The sequence below is a fragment of the Candidozyma haemuli genome, assembly GCF_002926055.2.
Source record: "Candidozyma haemuli strain B11899 chromosome Unknown E_2014730914, whole genome shotgun sequence".
Lineage (NCBI taxonomy): Eukaryota > Fungi > Ascomycota > Pichiomycetes > Serinales > Metschnikowiaceae > Candidozyma > Candidozyma haemuli.
In genome coordinates this window covers 1,179,177-1,200,471 of record NW_020289903.1, presented here as the reverse complement: position 1 = coordinate 1,200,471, position 21,295 = coordinate 1,179,177, and the positions used below count along the sequence as shown (strand labels likewise).

The following is a 21,295-nucleotide window of genomic DNA, read 5'->3' as shown; positions in this document are numbered from 1 at the left end:
GGGAGTGACGTTTTGAAAAATGGGTTTTGATGATGAAGAAAATCAAGGGATGGCCAGAAAAGTAGGGATGCCAAATCCGACCGCAAGACTTGCAAATGTGGAAGATGAGGAAAGAACAATAAGCTTAGTAGCCATAACCAAAGTTTGCAGCCCTGTTGTCTTCTGTCTTTTGTTCTACGAATTTTTTCTTTTTATTTAGCCGGCACTGGCTCTTTGTTCATATCCAGTGATTGACGTATAGGATAATCAGGATTTGCAATCAACGCATTGCTATGTTCTAGATTAGTCCATCTAAGTCTACAAGTAGTTATTCAATCGACCAAACGATCAATCTATTAAGCGCATTGTAAGAAAGTATGAAGAAAGAATTAATGGTAGATATCCAAATGAGAAAATTAAGCCCATCTACCCAACAAGGCCATCAAACCAGCACCAACAGCCATGATAACGTAGGCAACAACCATACGCTTGAAGCCCTCGTCACCCTTGAACTCGTCGGTGAACAAGAACTCACGGGCCATCAACTCGATAAGACCAGTGTAAAGCAAAATACCAGCAGAGATGGAGTCAAAGACACCGTTGACAATCTTGGCAGTACGGAAGTCCTCAGAGTAAGTGTTTCTGACACCAAGACCAATGGCAATGGCAATTGGAGTGGTCAAACCGTAAGCGGCAGCCAACAACCATGGAGTCCATCTCTTGTTTCTTGGCCATGGAGTAGCAGCGATTCTGGTACCCAAACCCAAACCTTCGAAGAGCTGGTGGAACACAATGACTGGGTACAAGGTCTTGAACTCGTCGTCAGCAGTGGCAAGAGACAAACCAACGAAAACAGAGTGGAAAATGATACCGAATTCCAAGACAAAGATAGCCAACAACTTACTGTAGAAGTTAGAAGCGTCTTCAGTGTCAGACTCTGGAGCAGTAGGGTCGACTTCTTGTCCAGCCTTAGGGTATGCGGTATCAGAGTCCTGGCCAGAGCTAAGCTTGACCTCCTCGTCAGACTCAGTGTGGTTCTTCACGTAGTTGTTGGTGTCGCCAAAGTGAGAGTGGGAGTGACCGCCAGCACCGTTGTCAAGCTTCTTGTCGACGTATCTGAGAGCAAGCATTTCAACAAAGAAAATGATGAAAAGCGTCACAAGACAGATACCGTATGCATAAGGATAGATAGTCCAGCCGTGGCCCAAACATTCATCGCCCAAGTTATCAGCAGCAGGCTCCAACAAGTGAATGAAGGCAGTAGCGATAATGACACCGGAACCAAAGAACTTGGCAATGAAGAAACACCAGCCAGGCATTCTGATGAAAGAGTATCTGGAAGACAAGATTGGGAACACAGCACCAAAGGTGGATGCAACCAACACCACGAACACCGACGAGATACGGGCACCCAACATGCCGCTGTACTCGTTCTCACCACATTCATCTTCTCTCTTCTGGAGAGTGTCCACGACGGTAGCAACGACGGAATCCATGATGAAGTATATAGGGATAGTGAAAAAAAGGAAGATTCGAATTGGGGAGGGAAGAGCCGTTCTTATATGTTTCTCAATGGTAGTCAAGCAGAAGGAGTAAATTAATTGCACAATGGAAGAAGATGCAAGGACTGGAGCCACGGGCTTAATGCCATTCCCGAGACGCTTGACGTATGTAGAAAAAAAAAAAAAAAAGGAAAAAGCATGCAAAACGCCCTACCACTACAACCACCAAGGTGTCCCTCTGCATCCCAGATGCGCACGTCGCATAACCAGAGATGAGCGGTTGACCAGGAGATGGTGAGAGGAAATTGAGGCTAGGTAAACTTCAGGAGGGGGTGGCTGCAAAAACCCGTTGCAAGGGAACCCTGCATTGGTCAATACCTGTCAAAGCTGTGGAAAGCTGTCAAAAGTGAAAGCCAAGACTTGGGGTGTTCTTGGCGAGCATGTTATCGCTGATCACAAAAAAAACGTAAAAAAAACCAAAAACCAAAAAAACTGCGTGAAAAAAAAAATTACTACCGTGCGGCACCACCAAGCCATGTCAGGTGCTTCCCCAATAAAGACTGCTCCTGCCGCACCCTCATTGGCTCACAGCTTACCCTGGTGGTTGTACAAAGCGTAACGGGTTATATTCACGAGGTGCCGACTGGCAGATGGCAGGGATGGCAGGCAGACAAAGTGGGATGTGGGAGAGGTTAAGCAGCCTGTGGGCGCGATGGGGATTGTTCTTAGGTAAGCGTTAGAATGGATGGACAAGTGATTTTTTTTTTTTTTTATTGTTGGTTTGTTCACTCTTCGAAATGGGTTTCTACTGGTCAGAATGTGCATTTGCATTCTGTAATGGGTGGTTGTTCAGGGCAATATTGTAGGACGCAGAGTGGCTATCTTCATTGCGAAGAGTCCAGATGGGATAACTCCAAAAGATCCACAATACCAGGCATTTGTGGGCGGGTCATTTGGTGTTCTGGGTCACAAAGGAGAAAAGGCGGTTGCCTATGTCATTGGCTCAGATGGACTTTTGTCCATCTTCGCTTACTTCGTCCATCTTCGCTTACTTCTTCCATCAACGCTGCAACCGCAACCTTCAGCCTCTCGGTAGTATCCATTTCTTTTTGCTTACTTCATAATGCCGGACCGTTGGTGCCGCTTGTGCCTAAGCGCCGCAGTCACTAGCTTTAAACTGTTGGATTTGATGCCATACCGCCTATCGCTTAATTTGTGAAGCCGCAGACTACGTTGATTTAGGCGAAGCCTACTTGCAAGAATAAGTCTTGTCAATTGCGGTCATGTTCCTACTCACGCGATCGTTATGGGAACCTTGCTTGTGGAGAGGTTTGCTTTGAATGCTTGGCTTGGCGTTGATGGTGGTTCTACTACTTTTTCTAATTGCTTGCCGAATTGCTTGACTACTTCATCATGGAGATAAATCCGACGGTTTTGTATCAAGCATGGCCTCATGTGTAATGCATCTTGGAATTCCACAGGGGATCTGGGATGCCTGGGTTCCGTTCGAACGGCAGTGGTTTTCAATCCCAGCGAATCAGATGAACTACCCAACCCATCTACGTATTTCGTGCTTTTTCTCGTGTAATTTGCAACCGTTGTAGTCCCCGAACAATGAAAAGCTTTGTCAACGGTGATTTGTGACACAAGAACGGCCAGACGCATGTCTACACCGAGCTCCAAGTCAGGTTCGGGCCGAACCAGGTGCATAACGAACGAACCCGAACGAATAAGGTTAGAACCTCTAAGGTTGGAGGCAGCAGAGCAACTGGAAAACTGGTGCAAGCGAAATCCAAGCATCGCTTGGAGTAGACGAATTTTTCAGGCTTCCCCTTGTTAGCCTTCCATCATTGTCCCTCGAGACCATTATACTCCTAAATAAAGTTCAAGCACTGCTTCTTAAGCCCGCTAGATTCGTATTTTGCCGTTTAAAAATGCCCACCGGCTCCAATTGCGCTTTCCCCTTGTATTTCTATTTGTGTAACCAGAGAACCAGCTCCTTTTGTCCATAAGCCTCGGGGCCCCAAACGCCTTAGATAACGAACGAGCCACACCATATTTAGACTATATGGAAAAAACACAAAGCATACGAGGAACACACAAAAAAAGCCTTCAGAGACTTGTGTCTCAACGGCAATAGAAGGTTCAGTTCACCGATGCCAGTTTGTGTAACCAGAGAGTAAGGCCTTACTGGTTCCTTAACTATGAGGAATAGAGAGTATCACTATGAGCACAAAGCGTACTTCCTGATGCAAGCAAACAAACTATTGAAACTTGAGACCCTAGAGTATTCCAAATAATTGCCATTTTCTTCATTTTTTTGCCAATTGCAATTTTTCACTGGAAGCTGTCTATCAGCTTGGAGCCGGTCCTCGGCTGACGGCTAGCGCTGTTAAGGTGCGCACACGACCATCGTGTCCAGATACCACCATTCACTGATTTGCACCCATATCAAGCGTATTCTTCACATCAACACCCCAATTAGAGATGTCTGAATCTCCAGTTCCCAAAGATGAGAGTATAGACAGAGAAGCCAGAATAGCAGCTGCTCGCAGGAAATTCGAAGAGGCCAGAAAGAGGATAAGAAAGCTGGACACGTCAAGACCTGGCAGTGTTGAACCAAGCTCTTCTCCAACTTCCACAGATGGTGCCAGCAAGAACAGATTGCTGGAGCAGTACCAATTGCACCAGACTATTGAGGAGCAGAGGGTGACAATTGATAAGCTCAAGGAAGAAAACACAGATCTTAAGCTTACCAATATGGACCTTAAGGAACGTATTAAGACGCTTGAACAGAACGTGGAAAACCTTAAGGCTGGCAAGGCAGAAGTGGCCCCGCTGAATGCTAGTAAGTTTGACGATCTTTTAGATGACGATTTGCTTGACGATGATCTTGACGGGTTACCTGCAACCCAACCTACTGCTGGTGGCTATGGAGGTGCTACTGGCACCCCAGAGAGGTACCCAAGGTCTGCTAGTCGAACAGAAGTGCTCAGAACGTTTTCTAGTCACCTGGAGGCAGACCAGAAGGACTTTGAGGATTTCGATAAACAGATGGATGCTGGTCTTCTGGACATTGTGCTGTCTATTGTGGGCCGTGTCAGTACTGATCAGCAGATAGGTGGGTTTGATACGCCTTCTGCGTCTGAACAGCAAACGCCAATTGAAAGGGTAGAGCCTGTGGCCGAGAAGGAACCTGTTCAAGCTGACAGCAGCGCTGCTGAACCTGCTGCTGAGTCTCCAGCTTCTAATGGTGATAACTCAAGTGAAAGCGAGGTCAAGGAAGAAGTCAAGAAAGACGGTTTTGACGCAATTGGTGATTCTACGAGTAAGGAGGCAGAGACAGCCCAACCTGAGTTGCCAGAAGCCGAGGCAAAGAAACCTAATCTCGACGACTTGGATCTTGGTCCTATAGACGATCTTGAAGACTTGAATGACGAGCCAGAAGATCATGCTGCCACTGCTCCACAACAGAACGGAGATACTACTGAAGACGTCGACAATAACCTTGATACGCTCGATTTGGGTCCATTAGATAACGAGCTGTTTGTCGCCGAAGAGGATGTAGCCGGTGACGATCAAAAGGCAGGCGACCTCACAAATGACGTGGGAGGACAAACTAGAGAACTTGGCGAGCCCGACCAAAAGAAGCAAGAGGAGCAGGAAAGGTTAGATGAGGAGAATGAAGAACAAGAAAAGGCTAAGCAGCTAGCTCTCGAAAAGGAACAGGCTGAAAAGGAGCAGGCCGAGAAGGAGCAAGCCGAGAAGGAACAGGCCGAGAAGGAGCAGGCCGAGAAGGAGCAGGCCGAGAAGGAACAGGCTGAAAAGGAAGAAGCTGAAAAGTTGAAGGCCGAAGAAGAGAAGGCTGAACAAGAGAGAGCCGAAAACGAAAGAATCGAAAAAGAGAAGGCCGAACAAGAAAAAGCAGAGCAAGAGAGGCTCGAGCAAGAAAAGGCTGAACAAGAAAAGGCTGAACAAGAAAAGGCTGAACAAGAAAAGGCTGAACAAGAAAAGGCTGAACAAGAAAAGGCTGAACAAGAAAAGGCTGAACAAGAAAAGGCTGAACAAGAAAAGGCTGAACAAGAAAAGGCTGAACAAGAAAGACTCGAGCAAGAGAGAGCCGAGCAGGAAAGAATTGAAAAGGAACAGGCCGAACAGGAAAGAATAGAGAAAGAAAAGGCAGACCAACAGAAGAGAGAAGAGGAGGAAGAAGCTGAGAGACAACGGTTGCAGAACGAGAAGGAGGAACAGGAAAGACTTGAGAAGGAGAAGGCCGAGCAGGAGAGAGCTGAAAAGGAAGCCCAGGATCGTGCCGAGCAAGAAAAGATTGAACAAGAAAGAGTTGAACAAGAAAGAGTTGAACAAGAGAAAATTGAACAAGAGAGAATTGAACAAGAGAGAATTGAACAAGAGAAGGCCGAGCAAGAAAGGGCCGAGCAAGAAAGGGCCGAACAAGAACGTGTGGAACAAGAAAAGGCTGACCAAGAGAAAGCCGACCAAGAGAAGGCTAGGTCTGCTGCTTTGGCAGATCTTGAAGATGTTAGTTTGGAGCCGCTAGAACCAGCTGCATCTAAGGCTGCTGATGTCGATTTTGAAGACCTCAATCTCGAAGACCACAACCAAGCTCCTTCCCAACCAGCTTCCCAGGAAAGTGCACCTCAACAAGATCAAGCATCCAAATTGGACGACGTTGATTTGGGACCTTTGCATGACGACGAAATCCTAGACGACACCGAATTCACCAAGGACGTTGAACCCGCTCCAACTGAACAGAAGCCCGACGACTCTCTTTTCGATTTCTCCTATGATGATCAGCAAACAGGAGAACCTTTCGTCGCAGACACAGACTTCCCCAACCCATACGCTTCAGAAGAGCAGCGAGCACTCGCCATGTTCTCTACTGAGACACAAGACTTCAAAGAACGTCTCATGTTGTGGAAAGGCTGGCAAGTCGACATGACAGGCTGGACCACACAAGGCATCCCACCAAAAGTGGCTCTCTAATGAGATATGAATACAACACATACTTTTCCTAATGCACATTATTTTCCTATATCTATTTACAAAGTGAAAAATTTACTTGACTCTGCACAAGGCCAAGCCATGCAAGTCTCTTTTAGCAGCTTCCTGGATCTCCACCACTTCTCTTTCAGGAGTCCGAAGGAACATACACTCAGCAGGCTGGAGTGGTTTGATAAATCTAACAGGGAATCCCGAAGCCAAAGCCTTGACTTCTGTCAGACTCAAGTTGACTTTTCTGCCTGGCTTCGAGACCAACGAAAGGTCTCTGATAACAGGAAGGTTATCTCTGTATTTCAAGCCCAACCATAAACGGCGAGTGGCAATATTGTCTGGAGTAACTTCAACAGGTTTCTGGTCAGGACCAACGGTGGAGCCTCTTTGTATCGACGAAAGGAAGCCTTCCTTATATAAGTTTCGTGAGATCTCCAAATGCAATCTGGACAAAGGAACGGAGGTGAATCCAATGTTGACGTTTGTGCAGTTTTTCAAGTGGGCACAGTAGTTAGCTAGACTTGACAACGACATGGTGATACTCCTGCTGCTTCGGTCTTCTTCTTTTTCAGATTGGTAGAGTGTCTGGAAAAAAAGAGATCGAGGTCACGTGCGCACAACAGCGCTAGATTTCCCTTGGCTCCTTTCCTCTCATAGTGAGTGGTGCGATTTGAAATTTACTTCAGGTCTTGATAGTAACCCTCCCCAGTTGCAGAACCACCACATTACGTTCCCAGATGTTCCGTGCTTTGGTGCCTAGAATCCGTGCACCCATTGTCAGACTGTCACTTTTGACACGTCAGTCGTTTTACTCGACGGCTCCAAAGAAGATTCGTAGTCCTGACCAGGGCCCAAAGTTACGGTACTTGTTCATGGTGGTACTTGCATCGTATGGTCTTTTGCACCTTGCCACGCAGAGAATGGACAAGGTCAAAAAACCACAGACGAGTTTTTCGGAACGTGAGTTTCAGGAGCACGAAAAACAGAATGTGTTGAAAAGAAGAACGAAGGTGGTGCCTCCAGAGAAGAGGGACCAGTACAACTTCTATGTGGTTCCTTTCGTCAAGTCGAAGGAGTCTATTGTCGATGTGTTGAAGGGGAAGCTTCTGCTGGGAAGGGAGGTTAAGGTGATTGACCCAGCGGAACTTTTGGAGAAGGAGCTTGAGCTGGAAGGTAGATACTCATACTTGATTGAGGATATCAAGGCCACTGGAAGACAAGTTCCTAAAGGTTTGGTCACCGCTTTGGTCAAAAACGAGGTGAATCTTTTCATGAACACCACCAAGGGCCAGTACGATACGGATATCGTGTTGGTGAACTACCCACAAACCACAGACGAGGCCATTAAGTTTGAAAATGATATTTCAGATATCCACACCTGCTTTGTGCCCGAGAACGAAGACGTGTTCAAGAACAGTTTTGACAAGGAAGAGCTTAGAAAGATCACCAACGTCAAGGGATACTTTGATATTGTCAAGAAGGTGCAAAAGTTCAACCAGGAATGATCCATAGTGTCCCAATTCATGTAAATAGATAGATACATTCACTGAAAGAACTCTTCGGGAGTGTAAAACTTGACCTTCACGGCCTCTGCAAACGCCTTATCGGAATCCAGAAAGTCCAATTCCCTTCCTGCTGCATCTCCCACGTAGAATGACTCTTGCTTATCTATAGCACCTCCATCAAAAACCTCCTCCAAGTACTCTTCAACCTTTTCCCACATTCCAAGGCCTGGTTTACGCATATGCTGGTGCTCTTCTTCGCTGCTGACGATCTTCTGCTTCGCTTTAGGCCTTTTAGGTGCTGCCACCACAAGTGGATACGGTACATCCTTCCCTAACGACGTAACCACCTGGTTAACCCTCTCCTTAAGATTCGTATACGACTTTGACGGCAGTCCCTCTGAAGCCACAACCCCGCCCTGGTTCGTGAAAATCACTAACAAGTAACCCTTGCTGACCTGCTCAGCAACACTCTGTTTAGCCTTATCAGTAAACCACACCCAATCGCCAGGTGAACGTGCAAATGACGAACCTGACCGTGTTTTTACAAGCGTCCCGTCTAGATCAAAACACGCCAACTTAAGTTTTTTCACGTCCTGGCCTTGGTCCTTGACATACTCTCCAAACGCCTTCTTCTCTGGAAAGTTGGTGATACAGTGGGAACCCTCCACTCTCCACCTTGCTGGAAACGACAGCGCAGCCAAACCGGCATTTTTAGAAACCTCTCGCTTAGCAGTTTTCGGTTTGGCCACTTTCGTGCCTCCCAACATAGATGCAATGTCTCTACCCATTCTTCTCGGTAGCACCAGTTGCAACATATGGCTTCGCACCTTCGCATAATGTGTATCTCACTTATCAACTACTACTCCACATAAAGCATACATGGATAAGACGTCCACAGACCAGTACGGGCGAAAGTCGTGGAACGTGGAGGCGTATGAGGCCGAGGCTAAGAAGGGTCAACAGAAGAAGGGGCCTTCTGAGGAAGCTAAGGCTGCTGCACTGAGGTTGGCAGCTTCTGGTCATCTACAACAGAGAGCAGAGCTACTTAATGAGTCTATTACGCTGGTGAAGAAAAGAACACTTATAGCTGATCTGGCGCTTAGTGGGAGGAAGAGATTTGGGTTTACGTGTCCGATTTGTGATTTATCGTTTCGTGATACTTTGGCTCTTGTGGACCATATTAACTCGCCTCAGCATGCTAGGAAAGCACAGGAACTTGCTAGAATAGCAGGTACAGAGGGGACAGGCGAGGTTTCGAATGGAATACGACATGCTACGCCTGAGGAGGTTTCACAGACGATAGAGTTGCTTGTGGCTAAGAAGCTACGAGAGAATGCTGCTTCCAAGACGATGGAGTCTATGCAAGAGAGAGTACGTAAACGGGCTGCCTTCATGGAGAAAAGAAGCTCCAGGAGGAAGGAAAAGAGACAGAAGAAGAAAGGTGGCCAGGAGGTTGCAGAGGAAGAGTCTGAAATGGCAAAGACCATGGGTTTCGGTGGGTTCGGGTCTACGAAGGTTGCGTAGGCAATAAGAGGGATAAGTTGTTGCATCAAAGGAAAAGAAGAGAAAAAAGAATGCATTTTAATTGCAATGGATGCAATATGATGTTGCCAAGGGTTATTAGAACGCTACTGGGTGCTGCTGGAGGATAGAGTGACTGCAGTCGTTGGGCCTTGTGATAGACAAGGCTTTTTAATGGATGCTACAGGAAATATCAATAAGTCGCATCCTCCATAAGTATTCTAAGGGCATTCTGGGGGTCAACTACAACGTTTGAAAGCACTTGGATGTTGAATGTCCCGAGGACACCAATTTGCACCATCTTCCTCGTATTCTCTCTGAACGGATCTTCAACCCACGACAGAATAGTAAAAGCTGGTTCGTTCGAGAACTGGCCACCACAACAGCTCATTGCCTATTACAGGGAAACTCCTTGCAAGGCCACAAGCAGCATTAATATACCAGGAAATATAAAAGGAAGGGAAGACAAAACACTTTGACCAAGTATATGTAGAGTACTTCTGGTCTTCAGAAGTATTAGATACTCATAGACTTTGTTTTCATAAAATATGTATAGTTTACTGGATCTTCTCAAATGCCCATTTGCAGCCATTTACACTGTCTAGGAAGGCCAGACGGAACTCTACACCCTCCACCAATTCACCAAATCCACCTGAAAAGATAAAAACCAACAAATTCAAAGAAACAAATATTCACCAAAAAATTCACTTTCAAACTCCCCAAACCCCTAAACCCCCTCCCTCCCTTCTCTTCACCAACTCTTTCATCTCCCATTGGGCTCATCTCCCGCACCCAAAATGCCATACAAATGCCATACAAGTAGCACACCAAAACCCCACCATTCCACCAAAAATGGTCAAAAAACAACCTTTATCAACGGAAACCAACCAATATCAACACCCCCATCTCAAAAAACATCTCACCAAATAAAATCCATCTCTAACTGGTCTTTCGACAGTGGCTGGTATCCACTGGATCTGGGCCTTACCTGCAGTGCCCGCAAAGAATTTTTGTATGGTGCACACGGTCCAATGAAAATTATAGAAAAGCGCTTTATATCAACGAGCTCAAACAGGCCCCTGTTGACACACAAACCAAGACAGAGCCCAAACCAGACACACACACTTCATGGTCAAATTCAACTTCAGCGTGCCGTTCGGCAGCTTGTTCAAGTACAAGCCCCAGAAGTTCAACTTTGCCCTCGAGCAGGATATCAGGTCCAAGTTGGACTCGTTGCCCTCTGTGACCAAGATATACAGTAACCCAGACGGAACGCCCCGTGTTCCTAGCGACAGCGAGTTTAAGACGATTGCAGATTTGCAGAACTTGTACTACCAGCGGAACTACTCTGAGTGGAACTTTATTCTTCCTGGGATCCCTAAGGAACAGTTAGAGTTGTTCAAGGACAACACCCAGGACTTGAAGAACTTCCAGTTTGTCACCAAGGACGCAGGTAAAATCATCGACAAGATTCCATACAAGGACGAGACTACTGGTGAACTAAAATGGAGAATTGTGCGTGAAACCGAGAAAGCTGAGGGCTGGGAAGTGCCTTACTTCTACATCATCTTGCCTGCTTTCATATACCTCTTATACTCCAAGTACACGGCACAGCAGAAGAAGAGAGAGCAGGATGGACCTGAGTGGGCCGAGAAGGAGTTGCGTTTGAGAGCCATGGAGGACTACTTCCACGGCGACACCGAAAAGGCCAAGGAGTTCTTGTCCAACGAGGGCAAGTCTGCTAGAGAAGTTAGAGACAGAGACGACTTGGTGGTGGCCAGAATCTTGGCCGGTGACTACGACCGTTTGTCTGAATTGAAGAAGAAGTTGCCAAAGGACTTGGTTCCAAAGGTAGAGAAGGATGAGAAGGTGAGCATCTGAGCCCGCTTCTGTAACATACTCGTGTGGTCTTCTTTAAACGGCCCAGCATCTCATCTATGTACTACAATGCATGCCCGGAAAGATACAACAAGTCGTAGTTTCGTATATATACACTTACTCGTCGAGCTCGCCAGACTCCTCAACGACAATGGCAGAACGAGTCTGGCCACTGCCAGAACCTTCAGCTTCAATAGCCTTAACCACATCCATACCCTCGATAACCTCACCGAACACAACGTGGGCACCGTCCAACCATGGGCAAGGAACAGTGGTGATGAAGAACTGGGATCCGTTGGTGTTTGGACCAGCGTTGGCCATAGACAACAAACCTGGCTTGGTGTGCTTCTTGTCGAAGTTCTCATCTGGGAACTTGGCTCCGTAGATAGACTTACCACCGTAACCCTTACCGGTTTCAAAGTCACCACCTTGCAACATGAAGTTTGGAATGACTCTGTGGAAGATGGAGCCGGCGTAACCGAAACCCTTTTCACCAGTACACAAGGCTCTGAAGTTCTCAGCAGTCTTTGGGACAACGTCGTCGTACAATTCGAACTTGATTGGGGTCTGCTTGACACCGTCAATGGAAGGGGTGATGAAGACCTTCTTGCCGAAGGCTCTGGCGGTGTTGGAGAAGGATCTGATGGAGTTTCTGAACATTTTTTAGTGAAGAAGTAGGTAGAAGGTGGAGGTGGAGGTGGAGGTTGGAAATTTCTCACCTACTTAGTCTGTACAGGTACTACAAGTGGGACATGAATATAGTAACATTTTTAGCACGGAACCGGAATAGATATACGGGTCGGGGACGTGAAATTGACAACGTGGCCCTTGGAATTTGCAGAATTAGATTTTGCAGTGTACATTGTTTGTTCGTGGGGAACCGACGAGCTGCCGGTGATGCTGCCTGGATGGACTGCGACAATTACCGGGAGCAGAGCTTAGAAGCTCAACAAATCCACTTCACCGCTGTTATTGTTGTTGTTATTGGTGTTGCTGGGCTTGTTGCCGCCGTTGCTGGCGGGTTGCGAAGACGAGCCAAAGAAGTCATCCGTGGGTTGGCTGTCTTTGGCGGGCGTCGACACAGAGCTAGCAGGCTTATGCGTGGATTTCGTCTTGGCACTAGAGAAGAGCGACGAGAACGCATCGTTCGATGCTGATGGCTTGGCTGGGCCTGTCAGCACGGCACCGCCGAAAGAACTGCTGCTGGCTGGAGTATATGTGGGTTGCTGGAAGGCTGGGGTTTGACCGTACGTCTGTGAAGGTTGCCTCAGCGCAGCTACGGGCTGTGAAACGTAGAGGTTGGCCAAGTTGCTTGAAAGACTACCGGTACCGGTGTTGTTTGAAGAAGGAGCGGCCTGGAAGTCGTCGAAATCGTCATCGTCATCATCGGCGGCAGCTTCAGCAGGAGCTGGAGCGCTAGAAGAGGCAGCAGCATCATCAAAGTTCATCAAATCGCCCAAAAGATCTGGCTCAGGAGCAGCAGCCTTCTTGGATGACGAAGCATTGACCTTAGACGAACTTGTAGTGCTCTTGGAGCGGCCTGGGTTGGACGCCGTGGCGTCCACATCGTATTCTTCATAGTTGTCGTTACCAGAACTGCCGTTTCTATATTCGTCGGCTGGGTCGTCGTAACGAGCACCGTAGACACCACCATCACCGTAAACTCTATTAGTGAAGTCATCATCGTCCTGGCCGTAACCAGTGGTTATCGAAGAAGCACCGCCAAAAGCAGCAGACGACACACCGCCAAACTTCTTCTGGTTGGCACGGGCCTTCTTTCTCTCTGATCTGATCAAAGCATCGTCATTCAAGAAAGACACAAGGTTCTTGGACCGGTTTCTCACATTAATACCCTGATCACGGCCCTTGGAGTCAATGTAGTGGAAAGATTTCAACATCTGGATCAACGACAAGTTGGCCCTCACATCGTCCACAATGCGCTCAGATCCGTTCTTGATCAAGTAGTCCAACAATTGCAAAGACTTGTAGATCTGCCTCCACTCATTGGCAGCCTTTTCAGTAAACCTTCTAAACACGAAACTAAGGATCTCCTCACGTTCTCTGTAATTATAAGTGCCTGCGGCGATCTGGGCCATCAACGTGGTCAGTGCTCCCCATGGCTCGTTGTTGGTGGCCTCACGGACCTTGGCCTCCATTTCCGAAAGGTTCATGGCGACTAATGTTAGTAATGCTTTCTGCTGATTTGGGTGGTGCTGTTTGCTACATACCATTCTGGGCCTTACGGACGTAGTGTTTGGCGTCGTACAAAGAGAAGTTCTTTGCGGCGTCTTTGAAGTAGTCCATTTTCCTAAGACAGTTTAAACTGGATGTATGGAGGTAAGGGGGATGTTTGGTGGGAAGTGGATGGGTAGTTCGGAATAGCCAGGAGCCGATATTTGTTCACTTTCTCACTCGGTTTCCTCGCCTAGGGCTAGCCTAGGAAGGTTTGGTGCTGTGTACAGGAAATAGCTCATGGTTGCAAAAAAAAAAGTGCCTAAAACTCCTTCTTGTGATTTGTTTATATACATTAAGCGGGCTCAAGCGGGTTTTTTGTATTTTGCCCGAATTGATGCTGTGAGTTCCCGCAACTCATTGACTTTCTTGGGAAGCGCTCCGCGGGAAGAAATGCTTGGTCTGGGCGATCCGAACGGTGTGCTCTCTTCCAATACGCTCACGTTGTTGCCGAAGGAACCGAGCACGGACAAGTCTCTGGCACCTTGGCTGGTGTCGTGGTTCAAAAACGAATTGTTCAAATTGAGCATGGTCTGGTTGCCGTTTCCGAATGTAGTGTTATTAAGGCCACGTGTGGTGTTGGCGGCGGTCCGGAACGAGGCATTACTCATGTCGTAGGAGTTGTTGATGTGCTTGTTGAGGTACCCAACTTGTCTGCTTTGTTCAGCTCTCTTGAGCGCATCAGCTTCTTTTTGACGAAGGGTCAATTCTGCCTCTTCGGTTGTCCGTGACTTCTTAGCTTCTTCTTCTTGTAGTCTGCGTCTTCTTTCTATCTCGGCTTCAAGCTTGGCCTTCTTTTAAGCCCACGAGCAGTGAGCTTACCCTTGAACCGTCCACTCATCCGCTCCATTCCTTTATTAAGCGTTTCAGCAACGCTGTCTTCGCCTGAAGACATATCACAAAGTATCACATCTTGTACGATATCCTTGGGAAATTCGCTTAAACGCATAATCTGTTTCACTTCCATAGGACTCAATCCAACATTCTGTACATCCCAAAGAACCAAAAGAATCTGCACTTTGTAAAGACAGTAGCGACTGCAGATCTGGAAGATTTTATGAAGAATGCTTCCATCTCGCTCGAGCTTGGCCCGCAAGCTTCCGAAACTCTCTGCTTGTCGGTTGTCAACCAATCCACACTCAAACACTAAAACGCACTTTGCTGGAACGAGCTTTCTTTAAGAGCATTGCCGCTTGGTAAACTCTCGAAATCGACCTTGAGCGACTGGTTTGAGATGGTATTCTTGTAGTACTGTCCATCTTCAGCAACTTGCAACTTAAACTTTGTGTTCAACCATTTCGAATATGCTAAGCCCCAATCTTCCACAACAATCAAGCACTTGAGATCAATCTTGTTAGAGGATACCTTCACCTTTGAGGTACAGTTATCGACAAAATGCACGAGGTCGAGTGGTTTCCAGAGGTCTTCAATAGCCAGCTGCTTTTCACTCATGCGACTGAAACTCTCATTTCTGGGTGAATAGTTGGCACGCTTTCTGAACGATCCATCCACAGAACTGGATGCCAGTGCAACTCTCTTAAGTGTCGGTTTCTTGAAGGAAATGGATTGAAGCTCCTCGAGTTTCTGCTTCCTTTGGTCATTCTTGGCCCGCTTCTTTTCATAAGAGTTGCGCAAGGCTTGCAACGTCCTTCTAACAGCAATTTTCTTTTCGTATTGGTCGGCTATAGCACGTAACGAAGATTCGTACGTTACCTCATCAACAAATGCTCTGAAGAGCTCACCAGCTAAGCCGTCGATCAACTTCTGTCTTTCAGTTGCCCTATTCTCGTATTTGATAATTCTAGGAAGCATCTTGTAAAGTTCCTCATCGATAGCTCTACCGAGAATGTCATTGAATGCTGATTTGAGAGCAGCAGGGAACTTGGCAGCGTCAACTAATTTAGATGGAGCAGTTGGCACAGGGGGCGCAAGAGGCTGGGAAACCGGTTTAGGTTCGAACTTTGGAATTTCTGATACTGCTGGAGTAGGAGGCTTGGGAAGCGTTGGAGCTGCGGGCTTTGAACTGAACAACGGAGGTTTCTCATCCTTCAAGTCAATGACCTTAGGTTGTAAACCCGTGTCTTTATTGGGCTGTGCCGTAGAATCAAATGGAATACTAACAGCTGCACCAAAGCTCACCTTAGGCTTCTCAGCAACGGTTGATGGCTCAGGCTTTGTGAAATTGAACTTTGGTTCTGCTGCTGGTTTAGGTGCTTCAACAGGTGTAACAGCCTTCTCTGCTGGTTGTCCGAATGAGAACGCTGGCTTTGCTTCCGTCTGCTGAGGCTGTTTAGCAGTACCGTTCTGCGATTTCAAAAAGTCTTCTAAGTTCAAGGAGCCCACATTTTGGTTACCAGTGGCGCTCAGTCCAAAACCACCAAAACCTGCTGATGGTTGCACGGGAGGTTGGCCAAACTGGAACGTTGAAGAAGGTGTCAGACCAAATCCTGACAGAGGAGGAGCGACGGTATTTTGACCAAAACCAGTCGCTGTTTGCAGCGTTGTAGCCTTGGACGTATCTGACCCAAAAGTCCCAAAATTTGACGCCATAGAATCAGCAGCGTGGGATGCTTGACTTGCCTTTATAGGTTTCTTCGTAACCAGGGTGATGATTGGCTGGGACTGTCTCTGTAGATGCAAATCAGCGTTTGAGAGTCCAGAATTGACATAACTTCGTAATCTCAAGCCTTTAGACTTTTGGTCAAGCTGTATGGAGAAAGCCTGGGACAACTTTGGTTTGTCCGTATAACAGTTGAGCTTATACTTGGTTTCCAACTTTTCCTTGTTGAACAAATCGATAAGTAGCACACCATCCTCATGAAGCGTATCGACCTCATAATATTGTACAAATGCAACCAACTTGTCTATGGAATCAAAACCAAGCATATCCTGTAAAGAAGTAGCCAAGAAGGCACGGCCCTTGGTGTGGTAAGCACGGGTCATAGACTTGAGCGCATAGAAACGGTACTCATTGAAGTGTGTCTCCAACAAGCATGCGAGGAGAAATGGAGTCTCGGGGCTGTAGACAAGTCTGAAGAATTCAACGAAGAAATTAAGGGCTCCGACAGCATTAGTATACCCTCTTTCAATGACATTATTCTGCGACATCAACGCCCTAAAGCGAAGGGCAAGCTGAACCTGCTTGGATTGAAGAATTTCATCTGGAAGTGTCTGAATCTCTCTTTCTAACTCGGGATCTCTAAAATGACTGATAAGGTTATATGCTCTGAATTCGGCCTCGTTGGGACAGGATCCGCCATGGTTCCTGACATCCTGGTAGATTTCTGTAAGTGTCTGTAGAGCCTTATTGAGCTGTTCAAGCTCTTGCTGCTGGGAGTACTCAACATCACTACCGGCCATGATATGGAGGGAAAGTAAATGAATGCGGACGATTCTCTCGTTACAATCTATGGCCTGAGGACCGTAGAAGTTCTGATAAATGAAGTCTTGACGGATAGATCTTGTTCTGTCCCAAATGAATGAATGTGCTTCAGGAAGCTGCTCTATGATATTATCAACAATGTAGTCGAGTGTCTGTTGCAACACATGCGGAGGTCTCACGTCAGAAGGCATCAGCGGCGGCTGGCCGGCTGCTGGACGTGAAAATGCTTTGATGGCTCTTTCTCTGGAGATCTTATTAGTTGAGGGATCCTTTTCTAGATTTTTAACGTTATTTTCAAGAGCTCTGCGGACTCTTTCGAACGTAGGACACATATCTAAACAAGTGCCCTGGAATGCAATTGCTTCGTTCAAGTCCTTGGTGGTATTTTCGGCATCGACGAGTCCCAATTCCTCCATCTTCTTTCTTTCCACGTCTCTCATTTTCTGGAAGTCCTCGTAGATGCCCTGGTAGTCTCTACCACCGTTAGCCTGTTCCATCTGCAACATCTTCTCTTGATTCTGCCTATCCCATTCGTTAGGATTGAATTCAGGCGTAACGAGCATTCTTGGTTGTGAAAGCATGAACCTAGGAGTTGGTCTTTTGGGCTGTGACCTGGGCTGCATCAGGAACCCATAACTAGCTGGATCATCAAACAAGCTACCTAGTAGCCCAGAATTCTCCGTAGAAACACCAGGAGCGGTGCCATTAGAATACATATCCAGATTGAACTTCTGATTTGGGCGTTGGCGCCGCAGTAGCTGGTTCGAGTTGGGATTATGGTACTGGTATTGATTTGACTGACCTGACTGGCTCGACTGATTAGACTGATTAGATACATTTCGTTGGTTCGACTGGCTAGATTGTGGTTTCTGCCCGTCCCGAGGCCTCCTATACGTTGTTCTATTCGTATCACTTCTAGGATTGGTACCTTTGGCTCTAGTATACACATTGGGGTTGCTTGAAGGTGGTTTACCTGTACGCCTCGGCTGCTGGCCATTGCTGGGAGGTTTCTTTCTGCCACGTTTTGGATCGTGGCCTGCCTGGTTCTGAGCTCCTGGAGCTCTGGCTGTCTGGATGCCGCCTTGCGGTGCGGACATATGAGTAGTGGAGTAGCCGTTGGAGAAGTAAGAAGCTGGTTCTGCGGTTAGTGTAGTAGTTTGCAATGGCTGCACGTGACCACATACCGTTTAGACCAATATCTATTTAGTTATATAGTAAACAGCAAATCCAGATATTAGTTCTGGCGAAAGGAGCTCCTCTTTGATCGTATAAAGCTGTAATTTTTGTGCAGCGAGCTCCTCCACGAACCTGGCTGTGATAGACTCGTCCCTCAACTGGACTGTTACTAGTGCGCCAGTAGTAGTACCCATCAGAGCAGCCAAAGCTCCAACAAAATACGGAACAAGGTACTCGTTGTAAATTGTGTCTGTGGCAATGATAAGGTCGGGGGTGGAGTTCATCAATTCAAGCACTTTTTCGACGTCTCCATGGTTCTCCCAGTCATACTCTACCACCTCTATCTGGGCTTTCGCAGCCGTTTGCAGCCATTCCAACGTCTTGCTACTCCATCTCGAAGACAGCACGTTTTGAAGGAAGTTTTGTTTCATAAGTTTTAGTATGTGTTTCTGGTCGGTAGCAACGTAAACTCGGCTTCTGGGTCCAAGTAGTGATGCCAATACAGCACCTACGCCAGCTCCTAGCTCTAGTACTGCTAGCTGAGGGTCTCCCTTGAAGTAGCTATAAAACGGGCATTTCGGGTCGCCCAAGATCCAGTCTGCCAAGTACTTCACCAGTTGCCAGCATACAAAGCCTGTGCTCAGCGATTCCTGACCTGAAAGGGAAGATCGTGATTGGGTGATGGTGAGCTCATCTCCACTGGTAGGAAGAGATAGATGGAGCGTATCTGTTGATTTGTCGACATAGCCGAGGTTCTGGGCATCTGGAGGCCGGTGGGTTATGTGGATATCGTACACATGGTCGTCGATGTCGTCTAGGTTGACTTTGATGAGCGAGTTGGAGATGTCCATGTAGTGGATTGCAGATAGGAAGGTGATGGTACTTGGAGAGGAAGATGTCACCAAAAGAAGAGCATATACTAAAAAGGATGAAAAGTTTTTAAATGGTCGTTATTACACTTCAAAGGTTTCTTGGTAATTTATATCATTGGCTTTTCAAGTGGTACTTATTTGCCCTGTGGATCCTAGAGTACCTACTGAAGCTTCGTCTTGTCTACACTCATTTTCATAATTTCGAATTGTCTGGGTATATTTACATCAACCATCTAGCGTTTCGTAACCACTAGATGACGTTCTTGGCCTTCAAGATCTCGGCGATCAAGATACCGGCGCCAGCAGCGCCAATGACAGTGTTGTGGGACAAGACAACCATCTTGAAGTCCAAGACTGGGTCTTCTCTGACTCTGCCGACGGAAACACCGTAACCAGCGTCTCTGTCCCTGTCCAATCTAGGCTGAGGTCTGTCCTGTTCCTCCAAAACGTGAATAGTCTGTTTTGGAGCAGATGGACAGCCCAACTTGGAGGCGTCACAGACGTACTCCTTCATGGTCTTCTTGATGTCCTCAACAGATGGAGCTGGTCTGTTGGCGAATCTGAAAGAGATACATTCAGTGTGGCCATCGCTGACAGCAACTCTGTTACACTGAGCACTGACCTTCATCTTGTCGTGATCCAAAAGCTCAAAGGCAGTGTTGTCAGAGTTAGGGTGGCCCAAGATCTTTCTGGTTTCCCACTCCATCTTCTCTTCTTCACCACCAATGTATGGCACAATGTTGTCCAAGACGTCAATGCCAGAAACACCAGGAGAGAAACCAGCACCAGAAATAGCCTGCAAAGTAGTGGTGGTCAAGGCATCAATTGGACCGTACTTCTCCACCAAAGGCTTCAATGGAGCCACCAAACCAGCAGTAGAGCAGTTGGAGATACACACAAGGAAACCAGGTTTCTGCTGGCCAGCCTTTTCAGCGTCAGCGACCTTCTTCTCAACCACAGACAAGTGCTCTGGGTTGACGATTGGCACCACCAAAGGAACCTCAGGCTCTCTTCTGTAGTTCTTAGCGTTGGAGATGACAGCCTTGCCAGCGTTGACAAAAGCCTTCTCGATCTCGCCAGCATAGTCGGAATCCAAACCAGAAAACACAACATCACACTCAGCGAACTTTCCTTCAGGCTTACACTCTTCAACCTTGATGCCTCTGGCGACTTCTGGCAAAAGAGCAGTCTGCTTCCAAGTAACAGCGTCCTTGTAAGCCTTACCAGCCGAACGAGAAGAAGCACCCAAAGCGTGGATCTCGAACTCAGGATGCTCAGCCAACAACAAGATGAAACGCTGGCCCACAGAGCCAGTGGCACCTAAAACACCTGCTTTAACCATGTTATGATATATGTATGTGTAAGAAGACTATAGTAGTATGGACCGGCTGAAAATTTCCGCGGCCTTGTTTAGTATGTAGTCAACGAGCACTGACTCATGGCCGGTACCGGGGTGGACAGGTAATGGGGAGGGGAGGTTGGGTAAAAGGTTGTAATTGTAAGGGGGTGTTTGTGAAGTTGTCAGAACCAGATTTGACTGGTTTTTACGTTTTTTTATGGTGCTGGTGGGTTGGTTAAGTGGTGCTTTCGTGACTCTGTCTTTGCAGCCAATGCAGGAAACCACCATGATGTCATGGACGAAGAGGTGGTGGGTAGACAAGGAAAGGCAGTGATATAATGGGTGGAAATGTTCAAGGTTGCTTTAATTTCTTAGGGAGATTTTATGCTTTTCAGGTTTTTCGTTTTTTTGTTTTTGGGAGATATGGCGAAGGAAATGGTAGATGGTAAGACGACATCAGGTGGTAGCAATGGGGTAGACTATTCATATGGAAAACAATTATCTTACTAAGGAACTATAGATATTCCATTTGTATTGGTATTATTTAAATCTATTAGTTGGGTCATTTGAGAATCGGATTATGTAGTGATATGTATGGGAATGGTATTGCCTAAGATAAGCCATAAATACCAAAAGGTAGATCGATTGTATTCCCAGTAAATGACGGAAACGAAAACCTTAAAGTGTAAACGCCAAAGGAATGTTTAAAATTGGATAAATGAAATCAATAATGAAGAAGAATTTTCTTGTTTGGTTCTGTTGATACCTGGTACTCAAAAGCTTATTACCTCTGTGGTGGCCACTTGAAGAACTGAGAAGACCCATAAAATGGTCTGAAAATTCATTGAATTGCATTGATAGGATCCAATTCAGAACACTAAAACCATTTATATAAA

The 21,295-nt window shown here is 46.7% G+C and overlaps 11 protein-coding genes across 11 annotated transcripts; 4 read left to right on the top strand and 7 right to left on the bottom strand. All coding sequences in view use genetic code 12, as the record gives it.

Moving 5' to 3' along the window:
* Positions 1 to 395: 395 nt before the first annotated feature.
* ZRT2 (low-affinity Zn(2+) transporter) lies at positions 396 to 1,475 on the bottom strand (the record flags this gene model as incomplete). The annotated part of the gene is made up of 1 exon (XM_025487323.1): positions 396 to 1,475. The coding sequence occupies one exon, from the start codon at positions 1,473 to 1,475 to the stop codon at positions 396 to 398; it is 1,080 nt and encodes a 359-aa protein (XP_025340771.1).
* A 2,493-nt stretch (positions 1,476 to 3,968) lies between these two features.
* On the top strand, positions 3,969 to 6,485 carry CXQ85_003688 (uncharacterized protein; the record flags this gene model as incomplete). The annotated part of the gene is made up of 1 exon (XM_025487322.1): positions 3,969 to 6,485. One exon carries the CDS (start codon positions 3,969 to 3,971, stop codon positions 6,483 to 6,485), a length of 2,517 nt encoding a protein of 838 aa, XP_025340770.1.
* A 72-nt stretch (positions 6,486 to 6,557) lies between these two features.
* On the bottom strand, positions 6,558 to 7,028 carry CXQ85_003687 (mitochondrial 37S ribosomal protein MRPS8; the record flags this gene model as incomplete). The annotated part of the gene is made up of 1 exon (XM_025487321.1): positions 6,558 to 7,028. The coding sequence occupies one exon, from the start codon at positions 7,026 to 7,028 to the stop codon at positions 6,558 to 6,560; it is 471 nt and encodes a 156-aa protein (XP_025340769.1).
* A 203-nt stretch (positions 7,029 to 7,231) lies between these two features.
* On the top strand, positions 7,232 to 7,999 carry CXQ85_003686 (uncharacterized protein; the record flags this gene model as incomplete). The annotated part of the gene is made up of 1 exon (XM_025487320.1): positions 7,232 to 7,999. The coding sequence occupies one exon, from the start codon at positions 7,232 to 7,234 to the stop codon at positions 7,997 to 7,999; it is 768 nt and encodes a 255-aa protein (XP_025340768.1).
* A 38-nt stretch (positions 8,000 to 8,037) lies between these two features.
* On the bottom strand, positions 8,038 to 8,814 carry CXQ85_003685 (polynucleotide 3'-phosphatase; the record flags this gene model as incomplete). Its single annotated transcript, XM_025487319.1, has 1 exon — positions 8,038 to 8,814. The coding sequence occupies one exon, from the start codon at positions 8,812 to 8,814 to the stop codon at positions 8,038 to 8,040; it is 777 nt and encodes a 258-aa protein (XP_025340767.1).
* Positions 8,815 to 8,878: 64 nt separating this feature from the next.
* CXQ85_003684 (U4/U6-U5 snRNP complex subunit) lies at positions 8,879 to 9,523 on the top strand (the record flags this gene model as incomplete). Its single annotated transcript, XM_025487318.1, has 1 exon — positions 8,879 to 9,523. One exon carries the CDS (start codon positions 8,879 to 8,881, stop codon positions 9,521 to 9,523), a length of 645 nt encoding a protein of 214 aa, XP_025340766.1.
* Positions 9,524 to 10,648: 1,125 nt separating this feature from the next.
* Positions 10,649 to 11,401, top strand: CXQ85_003683 (uncharacterized protein; the record flags this gene model as incomplete). Its single annotated transcript, XM_025487317.1, has 1 exon — positions 10,649 to 11,401. One exon carries the CDS (start codon positions 10,649 to 10,651, stop codon positions 11,399 to 11,401), a length of 753 nt encoding a protein of 250 aa, XP_025340765.1.
* Positions 11,402 to 11,515: 114 nt separating this feature from the next.
* On the bottom strand, positions 11,516 to 12,058 carry CPR3 (peptidylprolyl isomerase; the record flags this gene model as incomplete). Its single annotated transcript, XM_025487316.1, has 1 exon — positions 11,516 to 12,058. The coding sequence occupies one exon, from the start codon at positions 12,056 to 12,058 to the stop codon at positions 11,516 to 11,518; it is 543 nt and encodes a 180-aa protein (XP_025340764.1).
* Positions 12,059 to 12,336: 278 nt separating this feature from the next.
* Positions 12,337 to 18,109, bottom strand: SAC3 (Sac3p; the record flags this gene model as incomplete). Its single annotated transcript, XM_025487315.1, has 5 exons — positions 12,337 to 13,574; positions 13,627 to 13,721; positions 13,988 to 14,408; positions 14,438 to 14,740; positions 14,788 to 18,109. The coding sequence occupies 5 exons, from the start codon at positions 18,107 to 18,109 to the stop codon at positions 12,337 to 12,339; spliced, it is 5,379 nt and encodes a 1,792-aa protein (XP_025340763.1).
* Positions 18,110 to 18,211: 102 nt separating this feature from the next.
* On the bottom strand, positions 18,212 to 19,039 carry CXQ85_003680 (S-adenosylmethionine-dependent methyltransferase; the record flags this gene model as incomplete). The annotated part of the gene is made up of 1 exon (XM_025487314.1): positions 18,212 to 19,039. The coding sequence occupies one exon, from the start codon at positions 19,037 to 19,039 to the stop codon at positions 18,212 to 18,214; it is 828 nt and encodes a 275-aa protein (XP_025340762.1).
* Positions 19,040 to 19,310: 271 nt separating this feature from the next.
* Positions 19,311 to 20,402, bottom strand: HOM2 (aspartate-semialdehyde dehydrogenase; the record flags this gene model as incomplete). Its single annotated transcript, XM_025487313.1, has 1 exon — positions 19,311 to 20,402. The coding sequence occupies one exon, from the start codon at positions 20,400 to 20,402 to the stop codon at positions 19,311 to 19,313; it is 1,092 nt and encodes a 363-aa protein (XP_025340761.1).
* Between the last annotated feature and the right edge of the window lie 893 nt (positions 20,403 to 21,295).